Here is a 25,903-nt window from a genome sequence, read left to right as displayed (position 1 = left end):
GATCCTAATGACTCTATGTCAGGATATGTCTTTATTGGAAGAAACTTAGTCTCTTAGAGTAGTCGAAAACAAAAGGTCGTTGCTAGATCAAGCACTGAAGCTGAGTATAAATTCATGGTTGCCGCTACTGCCGAAGTCACATGGGCCAGGCATTTACTAACTGAAGTGGAAGAAACGATCTCTCTGTCTACCTTGCTGTGTGACAATCAAAGTGCTTTCAATATGTCATTCAATCCAGTACATCACAATCGCGCTAAGCATATTAAGATCGAGCCTGAATTTGTTAATACTAAAAGATAAGTTGCAAACATTTTTTACAAAGGGCTTGACAAAAGATCACTTTTGGATGCTTAAAGGCAAGTTGTTCATGGTTCAAAACCATGATCAACTTGAGGGGAGGTGAAAAAGTTGTATCATATACCCGACCCGGGTCCATATGGGTTCTAGTGTACATTGTATTCTGGGTCAGGATATTATACCAAACCCGGATCCATTTTGTATACCAAAACATATAAATGTGTCTTTAGGTCACAATTTCATTGATTGAAATCGTGACAGCCGCAGCCCCTCTTCTTCTATTTTTCTCTCTTTCTCTCAATACAAGTTCTATAGAGGATTCTAACAGTTTCCCCATTCTTCATGAAAAAAAAATACTACAAGCCACAGTGTCCAACACTAGGCTTGACATGAGATGAAATTACCATGTTTGCATACTCTAGCATTTCCAGTGTTTGGTTCTTGGAGCTCATGGGCTTTGGTCCGCATTCCACGTGATGCCCTAAGCATTACCTGAAATCTGAATGTTTGCTTGCTTCAAGCTTACAACTTTTGGTGCTGGGCAGAAATGCCATCATTTTCATGCTTTGTGCCCTGACCATCAAGACCTTAATGCTGTTTTCAGATTCAAGAATTGGTTGGAATTGGAATCCAGATACTATCAAATTTCTCATTTTTGTTGATTTTGATAAAATGATTTGTAAATCTTGAACCCAATTCACCACAATTCTACAAACTCGAACGCAACCTTAATGGCTGGAAGACGAAAATGAGGTGGTCCTCATTGATTTATATTTAGGTCCAAAATTAGTCGTATATTAGTCTGGGATAATAAGCAATGTTCGCTTTTTTATGGAACAAGATTGAATAAAGAGTAGCTTACTTTAGAAAAAATTGTGTAAGTTTCTTGAAACTAAAGAATAGGATTACAATCAAAGGTTTAATTTTTCAAAAAAATAAAAGAAGCATAATTTGCAATATCAATGCAGCATGTTCTTTCCAAGTCTTTTGTTTGATGTGAAACGTTGGAGTTTTCGTTTATCAAAAAAATTGAGAACACACGCACAAGTGGCTCATCTGGTAGGGGCGACTCGTGAATGTCACCAAGTTGACAGGTCACAACTTTGAAACCCACGGGTGGCATCCCTTGCTGAAGGTAGAAGCTGGGTGTACTCCCCCCGGTGTGCGGGGGGGGGGGGGACCTCAAGGGTTTTACCAACCAGAGGCCAGCCAATGTGTGGCCGGTGATGGGAGGGTTTTCCCTTGGATTATAAAAAAAAAATGGGAACAAGATAAATTCTGGAAAAGCACGTGTCATCACCATCGAAACTTTACTAATAATCAGCTGCTTGGAAACATAAATATGCACTAGAGAATTCGTTGAATTGAAGGCTTGCTTGTGTGCTATGGCTTCTCCACCTGCCATGAGGCAAACCCACCTTAAGGAGATGTTTAAATGGGCCTACTTATCCAGAAAAGTAGGTCAAGTTGGGAATTCTGTTCTTTTTCAATATCCCAACTTATCCCACTTTTGTGGATAAGCTGGCATTTCCAAAGACTCCCAAGAACCAAAAGAAATTATTCAGCTTTGAGGCTGTTTCAGATAAACGACGAAGTTTGTCAAGAAACAGAGGCTTTTGATGATTGTGGAGCCATGGCACCTTCATAGAGGGAATCTCAGCTTCAAATTCCACCCTTTGCAAGGGCATTCCTGGTGACAGGAATGGGAACGGCTCTGTTTTCCAGAATTTGATTTACCTAGAACCCTCTCACCAATGCTTTTTAGGCTCGTGTTTGGGAGCCTTAAATTGGTGTGTTGCGGTTTCCCCTACACCCTGCTGTTTGGGAGCAGTCCATTGCAGTTTTCCCAATACCCTCTATTGTTTGTAAGCAGTGTGTTGCAGTTTCCCCAACACCCTTTGTTGTTTGGTAGCAGTGACCTTGCCAAAACACTGCACTGGAGATGGAGAGGGCGACCCCAAAACCACATTTCCACACCATCTATAAGAGTGTTTTTGACAGCTCACATCCCCCATGCCACATTTTGACAACAAAACGAACCCCCAAACAAAGCTATTTAATGATAGTCATACTCAAGATCTTGGAGACTTCTCCATTCCTTTTCATTAGATAAATCGTGACTTCATGCGCAAGATTCAAAAGAAAGAAATTGCAGAGGCTTTGAAGAAAATGAAATCAAGAAGGGCAGTTGGCCCAGATGGTATACCTATCGAGGCTTGGAAATGCTTGGGAGAGAAAGGTTTAGAATGGTTGACAAATCTTTTTAACTTGATTTGGCGAACAAATAAGATGCCTAATGAGTGGAGGAAGAGTACTTTGGTGCCTTTATATAAGAATAAGGGTGATATACAAGATTGCACAAACTATCGTGGTATAAAACTCATGAGTCATACTATGAAACTTTGGGAGAGGGTGATTGAGTCTAGGTTGAGGAAGGTTGTCATGATATCGGAGAATCAATTTGGTTTTATGCCTGGAAGATCAACTATGGAAGCTATACATCTTCTTAGACAACTTATTGAAAGATATAGAGAGAGGAACAAAGATTTGCATATGGTTTTTATTGATTTAGAAAAGGCATACGATAGAGTACCTAGGGACGTTCTCTGGTGGACAATGATGAAGAAAGGTGTTTCTCTCAAGTACATTAGTATAATTAAAGATATGTATGAAGGAGTAGTAACCAATGTCCGCACTTGTGGAGGGGTGACAACCAATTTCCCGATAACGGTTGGGTTACATCAAGGATCTGCTTTAAGCCCTTTCCTATTTGCAATAGTGATGGATGAGCTTACGAGATCAATTCAAGAAAATGTACCGTGGTGTATGTTGTTTGCTGATGATATTGTTTTGATTGATGAGTCTAGAGCTGGGGTTAATGCTAAGTTAGAATTATGGAGACAGACATTGGAAGCTAGAGGTTTTAAGTTGAGTAAGAGTAAGACTGAATATATGGAATGTCGGTTTAGTAAGCAACGAAGTAGTGATGGGAGTGTAGTGAAGCTTGGTGAGCAAGATATACCGGTGAATGATTATTTCAAATATTTGGGATCCATCATTCAAAAGTATGGAGAAATTGATGGAGATGTAAATCATAGGATAAAGGTTGGGTGGATGAAATGGAAAAGTGCTACTGGAGTGCTGTGCGATCGTAGAATGCCATTACGGTTGAAGGGAAAGTTTTATAGGACGACTATTAGACCCGCTTTACTATATGGTACGGAATGTTGGGCTGCCAAGAGACATCATATTCAAAAAATGAGTGTAGCTGAGATGCGGATGCTTAGATGGATGTGTGGAAATACAATAAAAGATAAGATTCGGAACGAAGAGATACGTAAGAAGGTAGGTGTTGCACCCATTGAAAATAAGATGCGAGAGAATCGTTTACGGTGGTTTGGACATATTCGGCGAAGGCCTAATGATGCTCCAGTTAGAAGGTTGGAGAAATGGGAAAATATATTAGTTAAAAGAGGTCGGGGTAGGCCTAGGAAGACTTGGATGGAGATGATAGGAAAGGATATGAATGCTTTGAACCTCACCGAGGACATGGTGTTGGATAGAAATGATTGGAGGAAAAGGATTCATGTGGAAGACCCAAAATGAATTTCTTTTTTGGTTCATATCGCTGACCCCAATTGTTTTGGGATGAAGGCGTAGTTGTTGTTGTTGTTGTTGTTGTTGTACTGTCAACTAAATTCATTGATTTCTACATAAGACCAACTTGCTTTTAAGCAGTTAAAATGTTGCAATATTTGGTCCACGCTTTATCTAAAAAAATTTTGCTAGTTATACTTAAAACAGAGAAGCAAGATGAACAACAAAGGTATCTATACTGAATAACAGGTATCTTTTCTTTTTCTTACCATACATGTTACAGAAAGATGCATGGCCATTACATTGAGAAATTGCACTGGATTGAGACCTGAAACCCACCAATAAGATGGTGCAACTCTACCAATCCAGTTATCACATTTGATACCATCAAAAGCATTCAATCAGCATCAGAAACGGATACCTTCCCACTAAGTGTTTGAATTATAGCTTCCAAAACTTTGATTTCCTCATCTTTCCTTGCAATCACCTCTTGCTTGGACATCAGCTCTTCCATGTGAAGTTTAAAGACCTCTGAAACAAAGAAAAGGGTCCAAAACATTGAGAAAGTCTCTTGTCTATCAAAATCAACCATACAATGAATAAAAAACACATTAACTTCCCGTTGCTGTTATTTGAATAACTTTGATTGATTTTCACAACAGAAAAAGAGGATAAAAGAAGAGGTATTCCAACAATATGATGCCGAGGGATCAGCCAGGGAAGAAATAACAAGAAGCAAGGAGATAATAATGGTAATTTGTGATATTGAAATCAGCAAGTTCCCCATACAATGTTGAGTCAGCTTCCTGGGCAATCATGTACAGCATAATGTGGGCATAAAAGAATGATAATCCCAAGCAGGCATGTCAAAACAGTGGACATCACTTTTTCAGTGTGCAAGATTAGATGCTGAAACTGAAATCTACCATCTAAAAGCCTCACAAAGGGCTAACAAAAGCAAAGTTGTGACATTCATCTGAAAAAACTCTTGGGGATATGACCACAATTTCATTGCACCATAGCAGATCTTCATCCAAATGGTTTACCTAAAACCTCAAGATGTTCAAGATAAGTCAGTTTTATTGAGAAACCAAATCACCCCAGTTGTTCAGTTGAATGATATACGAAACAAAAGTCACATACGATAACCTTGATAGCTTTTTAGCAGCAGCAGCTGCTAGATACAGAGTAAGAAGCATTTTGCAGATCATAATTGTTTGTAAATAGCAATCACCATATATCTCCAACTACTTGAGATATAGATGCTATAGTTCAAACTTTCTTGAGTGGCAGTGCCCACGCCTGCCACATTCTGTACTGCTGCACTTTGAATTCATGTTTCTATTTTATCCCCTCATTGATAGTTCAAAAAGAAATTGCACAAAGGATTAAGCATTCGCAAAATGAAAAAATGATTATCCTGGCTAATGTTAACCAAAGATACTGATGCTTTTCTAATACACCTCGATATATGGACTGACAAGGAGTGAAGATGCTAAAAAGAAAAGAGAAAACTGTATTTATTTTCAATCATCATACTGATAATTTGCCTTACCAAAATGCTATTCTTCAAGGTAAGGCTGCTTTGCCACCAGTGCTCTTAACAAATCATTAATTTGTTATATAATCCTAGTTCAACATTTGTACCCCATGTATAAAGATCGAAGCAAGACTCTGTGGTAAAAATGAAGCAAATAAAGAGCATCCGAGGTTATGTATCAATGTTAGTAGCAAATATTGAGAGAAACATATGAATGTAAGTTGGACAGGGGCAGCAAAAGAATGCAATTGATATGTCGGTCCTACAATACCAAACAAAAGTCATAAATTTCATTCAAATCCGCTTGGCAAAATGACTGCCCATATAGATACAGAACTGCTGCAGACAGAATTGGCAATAATCTGAGCTTGTAAGAACTATGTTTGTAGTATAAATGAATTAATTTAAGTGTAAATGCATACTTCTTGTATTTTCAAGCTCTTTTGCAAGTTCTTGGGCATGCAACTCAGCATCTCTCTGTGCTGCTTCAGCTTGCCGCTTCTCTGAACGAGCCCGAGCAGCTGACATGATTGCTGCATCAAGTTCTCGCTCCAAAGTCTCTACTCTCTGTTCAAGTGCCTGCATATAACAAAAAACACGTTATAGCAAAATACGTGCTTAAGACCAAAATTTGGTGCAATAAATCATTGAGTGAACCTAGTCTGGCCCGACATCAAAACCTACACGTGTTAAAAAGGAAAGGCAATAACTCCAAAGAAAAAAATCTCTCCAAATGAACCTCAAGGTGGTATTCAAATATGCACAAGCTGAGTAGAGTTGGCATTGATGGTCACACTGCATAAGAGCAAAAAATGCATGAAAAAACAATTGCCTAAAAAGAAAATTAGGGCATTTTTCATGCAGCAGCATTGCCGCTGCTGACAGCCACCCATCTCAACATTTCTCAAGATGGAGACAAAGCTCATCACGAGAAATGCCAAGATGGGTGGCTGCCAGCGCCGCTGCATAAAATGTGAACACAGAAAATAACCCTGTAGAGGAATATAATTGTCGTAACTCAGTGCAAAAAGAAAAAGGTAAGTTATAACTTGTAAAACGCTAAGACTAGGTAAAAAAGATGAAAAGAATGTAGCGATCATTGAAGGCAGCCTCAAATACCATCTCATCATTTACGTACGTGATACCATCAAGCTTGCCATGATATCACCAACTCAAGCTTATAAAAGTTCAAATGTGATGAATAACGATTCCTTGCCTCAAAATATTGAGAGCAATCAAGTTGTTGGGTATGAGTTATCATGTTGCATCTCAAGAATCCATTTGAACATTTACAAAAATGATGAAGTATTGGAAAGTTTACAGAGCAGTATTACAAAGTTTACAGTTACTAAGATTCTTTAACATAACCACCACCGCCGCAGCCGCCACCGTTATTGCTAACAGCATTTCTCAACAATGAAAAGGTTAGAACTAAAACAATGCAACATATCACAAAATGTAGAGTTTTGGCAACATAGCTGAGCAAAAGCACAAGAACTCTCAGAACTTGCTTCTCAGTAGGGATGGCAGTGGACCGGGGTGGAGGCGGGGGACAAGCTCTCCACCCCTGCCCCCATCTCAAAATTCTAACCTCCATCCCCGCACGGGTTTTGATTTTAACCTCCATCCCCGCCTCTATCCATGTTTCATGTCCTCCATCCCCTGTCCAAATAGAGTGAGGCGGGGCATGCCATCCCTAAAGGTATTTTAGTTATTTTACTAACGGGTATCGATTATTGTTTAGTTATACACTGCCGGTCCCAAGCCCGGATAAAGGAGGAGGGTTGCGGTAGGCCAGTGACAGCCAACATAAAAACTTAGTCACACCCTATGAATATGAACTAATATGAGAATTTCGTTGGGGCGTTCCCTGCTGAGCGACGCGTTGTACTCTATAAGCCTGGAGGCAGTGATAAATGGTCAAGGGTTGCTAGGTCGTCGCCCAGAAACACGCATCACACCGGCGCCCGAGTGTAGTGTCAAATAGACAAGGGTTCCCTCACTTTGTTGGACGGGTGGGGGTAAAGAAGATAGTTCAAGACCATAAAATTATGGTTAGCCACTTGGAACATAGTGTCTTTAACTGGTAAGTTGGTAGAGTTAGTAGATGTTGTGTGTAGGAGAAAGATAGACATTTTATGTCTACAAGAGACCAAATGGGTAGGTGAGAAAGCAAAAGTGATAGAACCTTGGGGATATAAGATTTGGTATACAGGAATAAATAAGAATATGAATGGAGTAGGGATTGTTATTAGTCGTGAGTTTATAGATAATGTAGTTGAGGTCCGTAGGAAGGGTGATAGGATTTTACTTATTAAATTAGTATTAGGTACGAATATTATTAATATTATTAGTGTTTATGCACCTCAAGTAGGTTTAGATGATTCCATTAAGCGTCAATTTTGGGAAGATTTAGATGGAATAGTACAAGAGATATCTTACGGAGAAAAGCTTTTCATCGGCGGTGACCTTAATGGACATGTAGGCATTAGTAGGGATGGATTTGAGAGTATCCATGGAGGTTATGGTATAGGAAAAAGAAACGAAAGTAGAGAAAGGGTTTTAGATTTTGGTTCGTCCTATGATATGATCTTAGCAAACACTTGGTTTAGGAAGAGGGAGTCTCACCTAGTAACATTTAAAAGTGGGGTTAATACGAGTCAGATAGATTTTTTCCTACTTAGAAAGAGAGATAGGGGTTGTTGCATCGATTGTAAGGTTATACCGGGAGAAAGTGTAGCTACACAACATAGAGTCTTAATTTTAGAACTTAGAATTAGAAAATGTCATAAAAAGGATAGATCCTAGAATAAAGTGGAGGGCACTGAAAGGAGCTAAACAATGAATGTTTGTAGAGCAGGTAGTTAAGGAAGCTGATTGGTGTCTCAAGGAGGATTCAGAAACAATGTGGAATAAGATAGAGGGTGGCATGAGAAAGGTGGTTAAGGAGGTATTGGGTGAGTCTAAAGGCGGTGCACCGCTAGGTAAGGATACATCATGGTGGAACGAGGATGTCAAATTAGCTATTATGGTTAAAAGAGAGCGTTATAGAAATCTAAGTAAGAGTCGTGATAATGAGAATTTGGAGAAGTATATGATAGCAAAAAAGGAAGCTAAAAAAGTAGTTTGAAACGCGAGGTATAAGGTATATAAGGAGGTTTATAACAAGTTGGATACCAAAGAGGGCGAGAAGGATATTTATAGGCTTGCAAAGATGAGAGATAGGAAATCGAGGGATCTGGGTATGGTTAGATGTATCAAAGATGAAACGTAAAGGGTTTTAGTCAAAGATGAGGAGATTAAGGAGAGATAGAAAGATTATTTTGATAAGCTATTTAATGAAAGTCATGCCCAGGATCTTGGAGACTTCTTCATTCCTTTTCATGAGCTGAATCGTGACTTCATGCGCAAGATTCAAAAGAAAGAAATTGCAAAGGCTTTGAAGAAAATGAAATCAAGAAGGGCAATTGGCCCAGATGGTATACCTATCGAGGCTTGGAAATGGTTAGGTGAGAAAGGTTTAGAATGGTTGACAAATCTTTTTAACAAGATTTGGCGGACAAATAAGATGCCTAATGAGTGCAGGAAGAGTACTTTGGTGCCTCTATATAAGAATAAGGGTGATATACAAGATTGCACAAACTATCGTGGTATAAAACTCATGAGTCATACTATGAAACTTTGGGAGAGGGTGATTGAGTATAGGTTGAGGAACGTTGTCATGATATCGGAAAATCAATTTGGTTTTATGCCTAGAAGATCAACTATGGAAGTTATACATCTTCTTAGACAACTTATTGAGAGATATAGAGAGAGGAACAAAGATTTGCATATGGTTTTTATTGATTTGGAGAAGGCATACGATAGAGTACCTAGGGATGTTCTCTGGTGGACAATGATGAAGAAAGGTGTTTCTCTCAAGTACATTAGTATAATTAAAGATATGTACGAAGGAGTAGTAACCAATGTCCGCACTTGTGGAAGGGTGACAACCAATTTTCCTATAACGGTTGGGTTACATCAAGGGTCTGCATTAAGCCCTTTCCTATTTGCTATAGTAATGGATGAGCTTACGAGATCAATTCAAGAAAATGTGTCGTGGTGTATGTTGTTTACTGATGATATTGTTTTGATTGGTGAGTCTAGAGCTGGGGTTAATGCTAAGTTAGAATTATGGAGACAGACATTGGAAGCAAGAGGTTTTAAGTTGAGTAAGAGTAAGACAGAATACATGGAATGTCGGTTTAGTAAGCAACGAAGTAGTGATGGGAGTGTAGTGAAGCTTGGTGAGCAAGAAACCGGTGGATGACTGTTTCAAATATTTGGGATCTATCATTCAAAAGTATGGAGAAATTGATGGAGATGAAAATCATAGGATAAAGGTTGGGTGGATGAAATGGAAAAGTGCAACTGGAGTGTTGTGCGATCGTAGAATGCTATTGCGGTTGAAGGAAAAGTTTTATAGGATGACAATTAGGCCCGCTTTACTATATGGTACAGAATGTTGGGCTGCCAAGAGACATCATATTCAAAAAATGAGTGTAGCTGAGATGCGTATGCTTAGATGGATGTGTGGAAATACAATAAAAGATAAGATTCGAAACGAGGAGATACGTAAGAAGGTAGGTGTTGCATCCATTGAAAATAAGATGAGAGAGAATCGTTTACGGTGGTTTGGACATATTCGGTGAAGGCCTAATGATGCTCCAGTTAGAAGGATGGAGAAATGGGAAAATATATTAGTTAAAAGAGGTCGGGGGTAGGCCTAAGAAGACTTGGATGGAGATGGTAGGAAAGGATATGAATGCTTTGAACCTCACCGAGGACATGGCATTGGATAGAAATGATTGGAGGAGAAGGATTCATGTGGAAGACCTAGAATGATTTTCTTTTTTGGTTCATATCGCCGACCCCAATTGTTTTGGGATGAAGGCGTAGTTGTTGTTGTACTAACAGGTATCGAGGACGAGGTGGGGCGAGGCCGAAAAAAGAGATAAGTTTATCCCCACATGGGTTTTGATTTTAACCTTCATCCCGGGGAAGCAGATTAGGTCATGCTGAACATGAGAGTTTTTGCTCATGCCAACATCGTGGCTGTTTGTTTGCATTTTGGATGAATGCCACGTGGTTTTGTTGACTTTTGAGCTTTTTAAAATGCAAATAGGATGGCCACGATGTCAGCATGAGCAAAAACGCTCATGTTCAGCATGACCTGATCTGCTTCCTCATCCCTGCCTCCATCCCCCTTTCATGTCCTCCATCCCCTGTCCAAATGGGGCAAGGCAGGGTGGGGACCCGTTTTCCCCCGTCCACTGCCATCCCTACTTCTGGGTCAGAAGCAATTGGGAAAAGAATTGAAACAAAAGCAACGTTGCTAGCTAAGTCAATTATCGTAACCAATGACATCGCCGATAACAAGTGACAATCATCAAGAAGCAGAAGTGCATACATTGTCCTTTTCCCAAACCCAAAGAAGGAAAATAAAGACAAGTTCAATTCCAGACTCCATGGATCACAATCGCTAAGTATTACAGACACCTTAAAAGAAAAGAAAAAAACATCTTTTTCCTTAAAAGTCTCCTGTGGCGTATGGATCCTTGAGATGAAAGTTCGCCAATTCTCAACATTTCACCATTATTGGAAGAAGCAATCACCAAAAAACAACATAAAAAAACTTAACTCACATCAAATCAATATCGTCTAAACATCAAATTTTTGTTCATCCAATAATCCCATGTCAAAATGCACACGCTCTGTGTACCAAAATCAAGAAAAGCATGTGTATTACAATCAATTCCTCCAAAGAAATTTGAAAAATATAGTGTAGAGGTTTTTGGGCTCACCTTGATCGTTCGAGCCTGATCGGAACACAGCGTCGCCTGATTGAAGGATTCGTCGTCGACGAAAACAGCCTTCTTGACTAGAATCTTCTGAAGGGATTCAAGGGTCGTTCCCATTTCCGTCAGGTTCATGGTGGCCGCCTTCCATCTCTCTAACCCACTGGCCTCCATTTGGGATTCCCCAAATCCTTCTTCTTCTTGATTAAGATACCCCAAATCTTGTTCGTCTTCTTCTCTTAGAATTAGGAACTCCCAACTTCTTCTTCTTCTTCTTCTTCTTCTTCTTCTTCTTCTTCTTCTTCTTCTTCTTCTTCTTCTTCGAACTAGAATACACCAAATTCTCTTCTTGTTAATTAAGATTACCCAAGTTATTCTTCTTCTCTTTGAATTGAGAATCCCCACATGATTCTTCTTGGTCTTCGATTAGAATTCACCAAATTCTCTTCTTCTTCTTTGAATCAGCAACGCCAAATCCTTTATTATTTTCTTCGAATCATGATTTCCCAAAATCTTCCTTTTCTTTCCCAAACAAGCATTTCCGGAACTTCCCGTCTTTCTCTGTTCTTCTATGCGTGAGTTCGTTCTTATTTAGGACGAGAACTCGTCTCACAAACGGTCTCGGCGATTGGGTTTTCATGTTACCTTCATGAACTCCAAAGTTTAGAAACATTGAAGTTTACAAAGTCGGTCAAGATTCTGTTTGGATGTCACGCCAATGTACGACAGTTTCCTTGCTTCTCAAAGTTCCCTCTTTGGTACGGTAAAAAGTCGGACGAAGATCAAAATTGTCGCCTATGAACGGTCAAGATTCTGTTTGCATGTCATTGAAGGGGGTGCCGCTGAAACAGAATCGGACCCCTCCCATGAGAACCGTTTTTTAGAAAAACCCACCTCCAACATCTATTTTGGCATACCCATCAAGGGTTTTTCACGAAAACAGCAGTTTTCGCTGTTTGTGTTGTCACAGTGGGCTTCACGCCCGTCGATGCGTTTCCGCGGAAAACAGACATTTTCCGTGACACACAAACGTGTCCTAAACTTTCATGGATCTTTTGGGCATGTTTGAAATCCTAACATCTGATTTCAGAACTTGGATCTTGAACTATGATAAAGAAAACTGGAAATTCAATAAAATAAATGGAGATAAATGTTGCAAGGAAAAAAAATCAACAAGAAAAAAGAAAAATGGAAGAGTTGAGCGCAAGTTTGGAAGCAAGAAACTATCTCATAGGAAAAGAAAAGTTTGTCTATGAAAAGTTTTGATATCATAACTTTTTCAAATGAAAATTTTTCACTTGTTGTAGCATGAGAACAACAGAGTGAAAAAATGTCAGAAAAGTGTGTGTGTGTGAGAGAGAGGTGGGTCGATCACACCCAAGAGAAAGAGCCCTGTGCAGATCGATGAGAGAACACAAGACCATCTTGATGGATGAGCCAATGTTCTTAACCACCCTTCCTCTTGATCCTCGGCTCCATCCTTCATCTTCTTCTTTCACTGGTCAAGTTGCTCTTTGGCTCACATGGACCTGGATCTGAGTTGGGTATGTTTTTCATGGGTCTACATTTCGATGTATAGTTGCAGTTTGATCTAAAGATATAAGCCCTAGTCTTGTAGGATACATATAAGATTTTGATATTTTGCTACTGCATCTAACAAATATTCGAATTTAATGGCTATCTTAATCCATTTACACGTAAAAAAACATATCTAGTAAGAGATTTTACCCATCTGAATTTGAATTTATTAAGCCAACATCCAAATATGGTATTGGTCACATCCCATTCGAATCTGAACCGTTTACATCCTTACCAATTTCAATAACCGGATATGGATCTTAACCGGTTCATTAATGTGGTCTCATATTCCTTTGTACTAGAGAAGGATTTGATTTGATAGATACAAGATTTTGTCCTCCATGCAAACAAGCAGTTGCTCTGAGGACTTTTATTTTTTTGGATTTATAACACGAAGAAACTACACTCGGAGTTTCAGTGGCCCAAAATTTCAAACCTGTAACTTTTTAAGAAATTTTTGAAAGATCTATAATCAGTCATTTTTCAGAGTTTAAAATGACAATTCAACGAAAAATGTTGCTTGAAATAACAAGTCAATGGACTTTAAGTGCATTACAGACGAACCTTGCTTTACATAAATAGATTTGTATCTCCATATAAACATTGAAACCACATACATTTAAAACAAGGTTTTTGATAATTTAAAGTTTATATAAAAGAAAATTTTTCAAAGGAAACCCTTATGCAAAATTTAAAAAAAAAATGTTCAGAAACGAAACGTCAGAGAAATAGTAGGAACTTGATATCATCACGTCATTGTGTCATCATCTGTCGTACCGACCTAATCAGAAAGAAAAATGTTTTTATTCTAATATTATAATTATAATTTACATCTATAATTGAATAATAAATTGAAGAAAGAAAAAAAAGGTAAACTCTTGAACTTTTCTGCAAAATTAGCAAACTTGTTAGTAAAAATATATCAGTTTTTCTGGATTTATCCAACAATATGTAAAAATTGAGGGATTTATCCGGATATAAGATTTTTCTCTATGCTTATGTAAAATAAAATAAAGAATGATGCATGAATAAATAAATAATAAAAGTAAACAAATTAAAATTTTAAAATTGAGGGAAAACAACCAAAATACCCTTAAATTTGATATTATTTACAAAACGAGGTTAAAAACAGGGTTTTTCAGAAAAGATTTTTGAAATATGCTTAATCCGAGGACCAAACGGATTTAAAACAATTCCAAATCGAGTGAAGAGCACCCTGATATCATTATGAAAATGATCAAATCCTAAAAATATAAAACTTTTCATGAAAAAGATGAAATAATAGAAAAAATTTGATTTTTGTCCGTATTTCGGTTGAATCAGGACTATGCGGGCATCCTATTTTTATAAAATAACTAAGTAACCTATCAAATGACTTCTAAAAATCATGAAAATTGACATGGACACTTATAACAATCCTAAAAATAATATGCAATTGAAAAATAAATTTTTATGACTATGCAAGAAATAAATATTAAATAAAAGATGAAAAATAGGCTCAATAATATGCTTTCTTGTACCTGTCACGGTGTCAGATCAAAACAAGATATCAAACAGTGATGAAAATTTATAAAATTTTAAAAAGATAAACTAGACATCTCAATAAAAATAACTCTTTTTATGGATAAAAATACAATCCTCGGTTGGGGAGATATGATTCTGTCAAGTTGAGCTTGGTTCTGGCCAATGTATAACGATTCAAGAAAAGTAAGTTTTGAGTTTGGGTTAATTAAAAATATAAAACAGACTTCAAAAATCACAAAAATCACACTGAAAAAACTAGACATAGAGACAAACATGCTCCTTTTTACGAATTAGAGAGATCATCTCTGGTTACGGAGAAATCACTCTGGCAAGTCGACCCCGAGGTTAAACAATGCCTAACGATTCCAGAGAAACAAGTTTTGATTTTAGATTAAATAAAATTAATAAACATTCATAAAAAAATTTAAAAAATTTACAGAATAAACTAGACACATGGATGAGCACGCCTCATTTTACGGGTCTGAAATACAATCTCTCGTTAGGAAGATACGACCCCGGAAAGATGCTCATGATTCTGCACAGTGTTTTAACGGTGTAGGAATTAAGTTTCGCTTCTTGAATTTATAAATAGGATTACAAAACTCAAAAAAAACTATTTTTTTTATTGGAAACCGTAGATAGATGCATGATTCTATTATAAAAAAATCAGATTTAAACAATAAATATAAATACGTGAAACAACATCATCAACAGGCATCCAAAAATCAAGACTGTAAAACTAAAACCCTAGTCCAAAAAGCAATCTAATTAAGCATGATAAAACTAATAAAACATGTAACTAAGGCTATGAATCATGATTAAGCGTATGAAATAATGCAAATACGCATGAGCATGACGAAAGAAAAATAAAAACACAGGAAAACATGATTAAAAGCTTAATTTAGCCATTAAAAGAGGGATTCAATCCATAGAGGGGTCGAATCTTGTTTTTTTTAGGCATTAATGAATTAAACATGATCTAAACATTATTAATAGAGAAAAAATATGTAAAGAACATCAAATACTCAGTAGATCACCTTCTTGAATCATGAACATGGTTCTTGAATGAAAAAGAATGAAGAAGATCCAACAAGAAAGGGCGGCAATAGTGTATTTAATGGAAAATAAATAATAAATAAAAAATATAAAAAAGAGAATGAAGAAACTTACCTTGAGCTTTAATGGAGGCTGCTAGATTTGAGAGAAGGAGAGAGTTGGAGAGAGAAGGCAATGAGAGAGCATGGGCTGGACGCCCAGCCCATGTGAGTATTTATAAGATTTTTTAGGTTTTGGTTTAGAGAATTTGGATTAGCATTAAAGAGTTTTAAAAAAATTGAAACTACGGGGGGCGATTTTTCTAAAGAGTCCTAATGAGATTCATTTTGAATTTTCAAACTTCAAATTAATTAAAACACTAACTACACCTAAATGGACTTAAATACCCTCAAATGTGGTGCCACCTATGTGGGCCTCATTTGGTTTTTCAAAAATGATTTTAAAAATGTGAAATAAAAGGGTTAAAAACAAGATTTTCAAGAAGCTTTAAAAGACACCTATATCTATGATTTTTTTTGTATTTTTGAAATAAATAAAACATGAAAATGAACTAAAATTGAATAAAGGTTGGAAATTAGGGTTTGGTGCCCCTTGTAGGGTGGGCCCCACTTGAAGAAAATTAAGACAATTGAAAATCGATTTAGGAATCAAATTTAAAACGAATCCAGATCATTTTTATAAGGAAAATGCTTGGAAATAAGGGGATATAAAGCCCTGAGGGTTGGCCGAATGGCGAAAATTGGTTTTAAAACCCAGGTTTTTTTAATTGATTTCGAAATAAAGGTTTTAAAATCGAGTCTGGATTTGGTATTTTGAAAACAAGATTGCTGGATCTCGAAAATGATATGTAATGATATGAAATACCATAAAATGATATGAAATGACATGCAATGACAGGCGATGACATGCGAAATGTAAACTCTGGATGAAGGATTTAAAATCTCAGACCCCTGGCAAAGATAAGGAATTGAAATTTCTCGTCTGAGGATAGAAATTGGGTGTTGGATAACATATCGATATTGGATTTGATCCAAATATGAATTGGATCTCGGATATAACTAAAATTTCAAAAAAAGAATTGATCCGAGCCCAGATTGGCAATTATACTAGTTTAGAAAATGATAGAATTGTTGTTTTAAATAAAATGACTTGAGAAATGATTTTGCCCTTGCAGGGCAAAGAGTGATACTAGAAAAATAAGGTTTGAACTGGTTTAAACTGAATCAAACTAGATTCTAGGGTTTCTAAACTCAGATGAACTAAAAAAACACTGACTCAACTAAGCTCCTAGACTGGATGATCGAGAAATGACATCATTCTCAGAGAAATGGTAGGAAATGAACACTAGAGTGAAGTGGTTCATGAAAATGTATTGGGTTTGAGCTTAAATAAAGGTCAGTCATATTGAGATGAACTAAATTTGGAGCGCATACACTAGCTAGACTGATTGGGATTAGCTCAATTTCAGCTGAAATGAGCTTATTTGAGTTGAAATGGGCTAAAGTGAACTCCAACAGTATGGGAAATGAATTTTAACTGAAATTGGACCACTTGAACTCCTAATGAGCTCAAGTTTGACACATGAAAATAGAATTGACAGAAAATTACTGACTCAGGAATAATTGACTGAGATTTTATCTAGATATGAGCTCATTTCGCTGGAAACAAACCAGATTCAACTCAAATAAACATAAATGAACAGTGTTTGTTCCTTATGAGCTCAGGGGAGCTAGAGATGACTGATATTCTAACTCTTCTGAACTTAAAATGAGCTTGACTAAGTCTAACTGACGAGGGTCTAAGGTGACCTAGGGGTAGCATGGTAATTTTACTGACAAAAAGGGGGTGAAATGATGCCTAAACTTGAATGGACTTAGGGTTAGACTCCTACACTGATCTACAGGGTTGGCTGACATCTGTGAGAGGAGTGTCCAGAATGGACTTAGAAAAAATGGGGTGTTTACAGATGCCTCTCTTTACTACTAAGCCGGTTGAAAGTCGAGTTTAGTGGCAAAGAAAAACACATCAAATTTGGGCTATAAAAATGCCCCAATTTGAAAGATCTAATTGGGTATGAAAGAATTTGTTCCGGTGATAATGGTAGATATGAAATAGAGAATGGAGAAGAAGATTCACCCCATCAGAATGAAGCTTAGGCTTGACCCTTAACCTGAATGAAAAAATACCTTGCAAAGTGAGGCTCAGGTATAACCCTTAACCTGAACGAGAATGAATATACCTCATGAAATGAGGCTCAGGTGTAACCCTTAACCTGAACGGGTATGAATATACCTCATGAAATGAGGCTCAGGTGTAATCCTTATCCAGAACGAGCATGGATATACCTCATAAAATGAGGCTCAGGTGTAACCCTTAACCTGAACGGGTATGGATAATACCTCATGAAATGAGGCTCAGGTGTAACCCTTAACCTGAACGGGTATGGATAATACCTCATGCAATGAGGCTCGGGTGTAACCCTTAACCCGAACGGGTATGGATAAAATAGAATCCTCGAATGAAGAAACCATGATGGAACCTTCGGATTTCGCATAATAAATCCGAGAGGGGTTTGCAAAAAAAAGAAAATGGGGTTCTCTAAAGCTTTGAAAAGGGATTGATCTTGGGCGACTCATTGCTGAGACTAAATAGCTTTTATGGTGACCTTTTGCTGAAAATATAGATGTTGGCTCGACCTTGAACCAAAAATAATTTGTCTATGGCGGGACAGTGGGGAACACAAGGAAGTGTACAAATCTAAGAGCCCAGGCGCTCAGATTAAAAAGAAGAGAAGGATCTTGAAAACTTCTGTTATCAAGTCCTAATGAGGGATAAAAACAATGTCAGTATATATCAAAATAGACATCAAGTTCTCGCTTCATGTCAGTATAGCTAAAAAATATTGCCAATAAGGTAAAAGTTATAGTTGATTCAAAATGATTGAAAAATGTGCATGTCTGTGCAGAAAATATTCCCTCTTTACCTCTAACTGGGTTAACTCTGTAGAATCAAGAATCAAGTTCAAATTATTGTTGTTGGGCTTCTTTAAGGAAGTTATTCCTTTCTTTAATATGAAAAGAAAGGAATTTGCTCTCAGTATCATAAAAGCGATCTATGAAAGGATATTGATAAAAGAATTTCACATGAATAAAGATAATTCTTGGCAGATTTGGCAGTTTGATATCTGGGGTTTACCCATGATGATCTTTTTGCATTCTTTTGAGATATAAAATTGAGCTCTCTTGGGATTTGGCGAGAATTTCATTACATCAGCCTTCAACTTAGCTATGTTCTGATTTTCTCTAAAAGGACACGTCACATACTCCTTCAACTTGGAGATGATCTGAGTCTTCATTGGTCTCAAGAATTTTATTGATAATATTGTCTCTTTAATTAAAATCTCTTGATGATAACATAAATCAAATATCTTTTAGGGATTGACGGGAGGTTCATTGCATCAGCCTTCAACTTGGCAATGATTTAAACTTTTTCTGGAAGGATACATCACATACTTCTTTAACTTGGAGATGATCTGAGTCTCCTTTGGCCCCGGGGGTCTAACTCATCTATTAGTCTTCAACTTGATGATGATTGAGAGATCCTTTTTGCAAATAATTAATTGAAGCTTGAATGATTGGAGAGATTGAGGGGATTCTTTTTATCGCTCAGGATATTTTCACTGCCTTATTACCAGAAGAATAGTCGTTAAAAATGTGTCGTAGTTATGATCAATACCAATTCACTTATTGCTTTTCAATATCATTGGATTTTCCTTTACCGATCATATCGAGGATTTTTCTTTATCCTTTCGATTGACCAACAGAAAAGCTTGAATTTTGAATCTTTTTTCACAAAAGTCATTGCCCTCTTGAAAAGAATACTGAAGATAATTTAAGGTGAAATTTGTGTGCAATAAAAATTTGAGATCAACAACTGTTTTTTATGATAAATTGGTAAAATATTCTTGAAATTCTTGGTGAAAGAAATCACTTGACATTTGATTGACATATATGTGACTAGATTCTCCTCTCTTTTCTTCAAAGGAGAGACTAGGGCTTGACCCTTACCTGAATGGGTAATAAAAGATATTTCTCTCTTCCTTGAAGAGGAGGTGTTTGAAAAATGAAACTTTCAAAGAGAAATTGATCTTTTGTCAAAGCTCCCTAACTTAGGCTTCTTTTATAGAAAAATGACCGATTGGATAAGGTTGATAAATTGTCATAGACGAGCGAGTTCATCACACTCTCCCTATAAAAACAAGGTCCTCAATGGTGGGAGTGGCCTAAAAAAAGACATTAGGAGGCCATAAGAAAAATGAGCTTCTGTCGAAACTCTCCATGTAAGAAAGGGTTCATTGTGTAATGATAAAGATTGTTTTGCAAATTATCCGCGAAGAAACGAATCCCTTCAAACTCTCCTTGTAAAAAAAGGTTTTTGCGAATGATGGTGAATTGCATGTGAAAGGAACGAGCTCCCTCGAACTCTCCCTGTAAGAAAGGGTCCTTTGAAAGAAAAATTGATAATTGAGATAGTGAGCCAATTGGAAATGAGTATGACGCGAAGGTCGAATATTGAAAGATCATGATTGGCAAATGTGACCTGTAGGCCAAAAAATGATTGACTTTAATAATATTGGTAACTCGAAGGTTTGTTTGATGAAATTGGGTGACCCGAAGGTCTGACTGATAAATGGATGACCTAGAGGTCTGATTGATAAAATTGGTTGACCCGAGGGTCTGGTTGGTGAAAATGGGCATTGACAAAAAGATCAACTAGCAAGTTGGATCTAAAAAATGGGCATTGACGAATCTTGAAAAGACCAGCGCAAGGCTCAATCTGACAGAAAGACCACCCCGAAGGTCGAGTTTTGATAAAGATCAACCAGGAGGTTGAATTGAAAAATTGGCTTGAAAGTTGAGTTTTGATAAAGGATTCAACCCTAAAATCAAGTTTGAAAAGATTGATTTCAAAACAAGATTTGGAAAAAATTGAATCCTAAAGTTGATTTTAAAAAGCCTAATTTAAAAACTGAATTTTTGAAAAGGAGACCAACCCGAAAGTTGATTTTTCGAAAAAGGGTTCAATTTGAAAACTAGATTTTTTAAAAAAGAGACCAACTCAAAAGTCGATTTTTTGAAAAAGGGTTCAGTTTGAAAACTGGATTTTTGAAAAGACTCAGTCTGAAATAGTCTTGAAAAACAAAGGATCCTAAGAATCGAATTTTGAAATAGAATTGCTTTTAATAAAAAAGATTGGTCTGGGAATTGAATTTTGAAAAGGAAATTACCTCGAAGGTTGAAATTTGAAAAAGGACCAGTTGAAACGATTTTGGAAATAGACTCAACCCGAAGGTTGATTTTGACATGATCGACAAAAATGATTTTGCTAAATGACTCGATGCAAAGGTCAAATTTGAAAAAGACTGGTGTTTTGAAAGCGCTTGATGATTGTGATGAGAGATTTTCAATCTTCACCCTCACGATGACTTGGACAACTGCCGGGGTCTCAGGATTATCCCTTATCCTAAATAAGTAATGAATTTGATGCAAATGAATGCAAATAGATGGTGAGAGATTTCATTTAATCCTGCCTGCATACAGGACATTTTGAGGTAATGATAAATTTTCAAAAAAAAAACCAGTGTAACTAGGGAGTAAGATATTGGACAAAAGGATAAATAATTGATATTTGAATAACACTCTCAAAATATAACAGTGGAATGATTGGCAATGAACTTCTTGGTTATTTCAGGAGGCACTCTGAAAGAGGTCGCTCCTCACAAAAGACATAATGTAAAAGGACAAAGAGTAACAATATATAAAGAAGATGGCACCAACTATGAAGAAAGTTGATGTCTTATTGATGCATTAAAAGAGAAACAACAAATCGAGGAAAGAATTAGGACTACATCGTCCCTTCCAAACAACAGAAGCAAAATAAAAGAGATGAGGGAGCATTGGCATCATCATTTTTCTTCACGTCCAGAAAAGGTGTCAGCAAGATAGTTGGTTGATCCTCCTCCTTGTCTCCTACAAGAAGTCCTTTGTCGATGCAATCCTGCATAATATTCTTGAAGACAAAATAATGCTCTAAGTCATGCCCTATTGCTCGGTGGTACTCGCAGAATCAATTCTTCCATTTTCTCATGGTGACAGAAAGATCAGCAGCCTTCGAAAGTCTTACTATGTCCTTTGTCAGCATGTACTCGAGAACACACTCGAGTGTTTGATCCAGTGGGGTAAGTTTGTGATCATGGCTCTAACTGTTGCGCTGTATCTTTTGTTGAGTGCTTGATTTCTGTTGAGGCTTGGTCAGGACAATCAACTGGTCCTCTTTTTCGTCCTCAACAAAGAGATTCTTATCAATGTAGTCTTGGATGATGTTCTTCAGGACGAAGCAGTACTCAGTGTCATGTCTTATCGTTCGATGAAATTTGCAAAATTGACCTTTGAATCTTTCCATGACCGTGGGAGGATCAGAGACTCTTGGAAGCTTGGCCAATCTTTTAGTCAATATGTATGTGAGAACTTTTTTACGCAGCTGATCCAGGAGAGTGAACTCGTGGTTATAGCCCCAACTATCACACTTTATCTTTTCTTTCTGTAGGAATTTTTGGTGAGAGCTCGACTGAAATGGCTTGTTGTCTTGCTTGAAGAAGTTTTTCCTTTTGCTTTCAACGTTGCTTCTATCAGGCTTAGAACCTCCCATGTCGCTGTCGTTGTTGCTATGAGGTGTTCATGGAGAAGGTGACATGTGCCTTCTTCTCGACAAAAACCTTTCTAAAACTGGCTTCAGCTTGCTCAGACATCATTTTAATCATCATTTTCTAAAACAATTGGTATACGGCGGGATCGATGTCATCCATGTCTGTTTGAGCCTGTCCTCTGACAGATCTTGGAGAATCCATCTCTTGCTCGCTACTACTGCTCTAACTGACACGCTGAGATGATGCAGTCTTCTAGCTGGATCTTGTCTGAACCACTTGGGAATACTGATGCTCTCTGCAGAATAAGGCAGATGATTAGATTTTAAGGATGATGATTTGGATGGAAATGAATAGAGAAAAAATATACGGTGAGAATCTGGTCGACAATTTGAAGGATATCCCATTACCAGGGATTGGGTCGTCGCCAGAATTGCGACAATTGCATTGTCATTTTTAATGAAAGAAGCGAGCAACTAAGATATGCCTTGTTACCTAGGCGAGGTCGTCAAGCTATGATAGAATGAAAATTGTTGAAAGGAAATGATTTTATTAATAATAAACTTGACAAAAGAGAGGTGGACAAACAATCTTCCACCATTCAAGATAATCAAGGGGACATTTGACGACCCAAGAAAATAGTAAGGATGACAAAAGGACCCCAACTATATTTAGCGAAGTGGTATATTCTGGACCACTGAACAGATTTTAGATCGAATTCTGTCATAATGCCTGATAATAATCGAGTATCAATATGCTTCTGCCTCTGTGAGAACTGCTTGACACATAACTCTGGTTGGTAATAGATGGAGAAGAAGGGTCCAAGTAACTTGAGTCTCTTGCCATGCGCATAAGTGTATCGAGGGGGTGACTCTCGACGGTTGAGGTAGTCTCATATGATTTCTTCTTCATGGAGGTTCTTGATCAAGAATCTATATCTAGGAATAGGTAGTGGCTCATTGCCGTTATATCTGAAATAACTTGCTCGAGTTGGCACATGACAAAAAAACCAAGACTGCAAGGCGTACATGCACCCATCCACTAAGATCGAATCTTTGAGCGTGGAGTGGGTCAATTTGTGGTACAAGAAGGCAAGTGCAGCCATGGCGATTTGAAAGTGCACTAGGATCGAGGCAACGAGCACTAGAGGGGGGGTGAATAGTGCTTTTAAAACTTTCTGCAGAATATTGAAGGATTTTGCAAATCTCAAAGCAAACACACAAAGAACACGAGATTTTATCCTGGTTCGGTCAAACCCGACCTACATCCAGTCCCCAAGCAAAACCCGCTTGAGATTTTCCACTATCAACCTTGTAAACTACAAGATCACATAGACCATAACCGGTCCCACTTTTCAGTAACAATCCCACTGAAAGCAAACAACTCCTTTACACCAAGGAGTCCTTCTTTTTACAGAAAATAAATAACAACTTACAATACAACCTATGAGCCTTCCTTTTGAATGCAAATGAGATGCAATTGGCTTTTGAGGTTGTTGAAACACTCTACTCACGAATTCACTATCTCTCAAAGTGATTTGAGTGAAAAACTGAAGTGAAAATATCACGTGAGTGAGAAAACAAATACTTGAATGAATAGGAGTGAAAAGCAAGAAGTAATTCAATATAATTCTATTGAATTTGATGTTTTTGAGTGTAGAATGCACTCATATTTATAGTTAAAATATTCCATACGTTGAGAGTATGAAAGGGTGTCAAAACTGTCCATTTTGAATGATCAAAACATTTGAAAAATGAAAAGACACGCCTTTTTTGAAGTTTCAGGAAAACGGCAAAATTAGTCGACTGAAACATCAGTTAGTCGACTAATAGTTAGTTATTAGTAGACTGACAGTTATCGTCGATCGACTGATCTGTTAATCGAGCCGTTTGAAAATCTGAACTTTTGAAACTTAGTCGACTTAAGAAAAGTTAGTCGACTGATAATATCATCAGTAGACTGAAAAACCTTTTAGTCGACTGCTGCTAAAAGCTTCTGAAAAACAAACATTCTGTTCGGTCGACTGATAAAAAGCATTAGTCGACTGCTGCTAAATTTTCAGAAAACCCATGTCCTGTTCAGTCGACTGATAAAACCATTAGTCGACTGCTGCTAATTTTCCAGAAAACAGACATTCTGTCAAGTCGACTGATAAAACCTTCGGTCGACTAATTTGACAAAAATGACTTTTTAGAAAATATGGCGCGAAAGGATTAGTCGACTGATAAGTCTATTGGTCGACTAATAAACATGAAAATTTAAGAAAAGAGTTTTCTAAAAAGATTTTCAAAAGAGTTTCTTTTAGAAAAGTTTTTCTAAAGACTTTTAAGGTGAAATGCAACCTAAATATGCACTCTAAGTAAGGCTCTTACAAGAATCTAAGACTTTTAATGAATTAAACATATGCACACTAGTCTTCAAAGATTCTTCACTGAATTCTTCAATTTCTTCATAGCCTTAGCTGAAATGCAGTTGATTCCACTTGCTCATCATCAAAAGCTTGTACTTGAAGTATCATGTATGGCTTCATTATCGTAACACGATTGAGAGGCAGTTAGTCTGCTGACTTCCCCACCTTTGCAAGAGTTGAACTATCCTGATGTCGATGTAGTTCTGTCCATTCTGGAAGAAGACTAGTCCTACTGTGCACAAGACCATTGCATGTTGAATCCTTTCTCGCGCTGCTCAGAATAAGGAGTCGACTTCTTCAAATGCCTCATACTGTCGGTATAGCTCAAACAAGTCAACATACTGATTTTTATATGCTTCTATCAATGGCCAGGATCTGCATTCTGTCATTCGAGCTAAAATGTCTCAGGATTCAAGTCCCTTGACATTGATCAGAAACTACTACTCTAATGGATCCTCTGACTAACCAGCTGGCTCAAATAGACCCATAATTTTTTAAAATTCGTCCAGTAGTAGAGTCATTTCTCCCCACGAAAACCAAAAGATACAAGTGCGCGAATTTCATTTCTGATTGGTTCCAGCCATGGAACACTTCTTAAAAAATTTTAAAGGTAAGAAGGCATAATAGACCTTAATTAATGGCATTCTTGAAAAACTTTTTAGAGAATTCAAATGAAATAAGCCTATTGGGTGCAGAAAAAGTAGAATTAAGGTATTACAAGTATGCCATCACCTAAAAGGGTTTGACATACATCCTAGCCATTCATTTTTAACTTTTAATCTCAGTCATCCACTTAAAACCCTAGCATATTTAACCTTTGAGAAGAGAGAGAAAGTCATTCTCTCCTCTTCTTTCTCTATCCCTCCTCTCTCTCTCCCAAAATTGTGGGGCGCCCACCATAGCCAACCTTCTTTCTCTCCACCTTGCTAGTGTGTTGGGTTGGGTACCACATGGGACTTCATCCTACACACCCAAGCAAGAGGAGATCCCCTCCATCATTCTGAAAGCCATTGAAGGTGAGATTTTTTTTATTCTCCATTTGTATCTTCTTTCTTCATGAAACCGGATTTCTCAAATGCATGGGTGTGAGTTGCATGTGTATTAAATTTGTGTGTTGTTTCTTATATTAGTTCATAGCACTTTTGTGAGATACGTCACATGCACACACTTATGTTTAAAAAAATATATATGTACTTGTCAAAACGAGTTTCCCAAATCTAGAGTTGTCAAAAACACCTTCAAAGATTCGATTGTATCTCCCTAGATACTAATCGTATTTTGGTGTTTTTAGACATTTTGGAAAGCCCAAACCTATTCCTACAACTTTATAGTTGACAACTTTTTCAGATTCAGAATGCAAA

General features: G+C 37.3%; 1 protein-coding gene across 2 annotated transcripts; it reads right to left on the bottom strand.

The window, feature by feature from the left end:
- Positions 1-4,038: 4,038 nt before the first annotated feature.
- On the bottom strand, positions 4,039-11,879 carry LOC149837721 (uncharacterized). Of its 2 annotated transcripts, XM_090007474.1 has the most exons (4): positions 11,278-11,879; positions 5,857-6,013; positions 5,450-5,568; positions 4,367-4,425 (listed from the first exon to the last, which is right to left on the bottom strand). In XM_090007474.1, exons 1-3 carry the CDS (start codon positions 11,443-11,445, stop codon positions 5,495-5,497), a joined length of 399 nt encoding a protein of 132 aa, XP_089863600.1. In that variant the 5' UTR covers positions 11,446-11,879; the 3' UTR covers positions 4,367-4,425; positions 5,450-5,494. The 2 variants fall into 2 exon arrangements, with proteins under 2 accessions (XP_089863599.1, XP_089863600.1); XM_090007473.1 differs by lacking the exon at positions 5,450-5,568 and having other exon boundaries at positions 4,039-4,425; positions 11,278-11,862.
- Between the last annotated feature and the right edge of the window lie 14,024 nt (positions 11,880-25,903).

The sequence above is a fragment of the Nuphar pumila genome, chromosome 5 (assembly GCF_984573655.1).
Source record: "Nuphar pumila chromosome 5, dmNupPumi1.hap1.1, whole genome shotgun sequence".
In the NCBI taxonomy this organism is placed as follows: domain Eukaryota; kingdom Viridiplantae; phylum Streptophyta; class Magnoliopsida; order Nymphaeales; family Nymphaeaceae; genus Nuphar; species Nuphar pumila.
The sequence above is the reverse complement of the archived record's forward strand: the minus strand, read 5'-3'. Positions and strand labels throughout refer to the sequence as shown.

What these genes read in the sequence shown, in the direction of transcription:
- LOC149837721 (XM_090007473.1), bottom strand. Translation starts at nt 11,445, where the DNA reads ATGGAGGCCAGTGGGTTAGAGAGATGGAAGGCGGCCACCATGAACCTG. An exon ending in ATCAGGCTCGAACGATCAAG is followed by an intron (nt 6,014 to 11,277) that starts GTGAGCCCAAAA and finishes TGTTATATGCAG; the next exon opens with GCACTTGAACAGAGAGTAGA. An exon ending in AGAGCTTGAAAATACAAGAA is followed by an intron (nt 4,426 to 5,856) that starts GTATGCATTTAC and finishes TCTTTGTTTCAG; the next exon opens with AGGTCTTTAAACTTCACATG.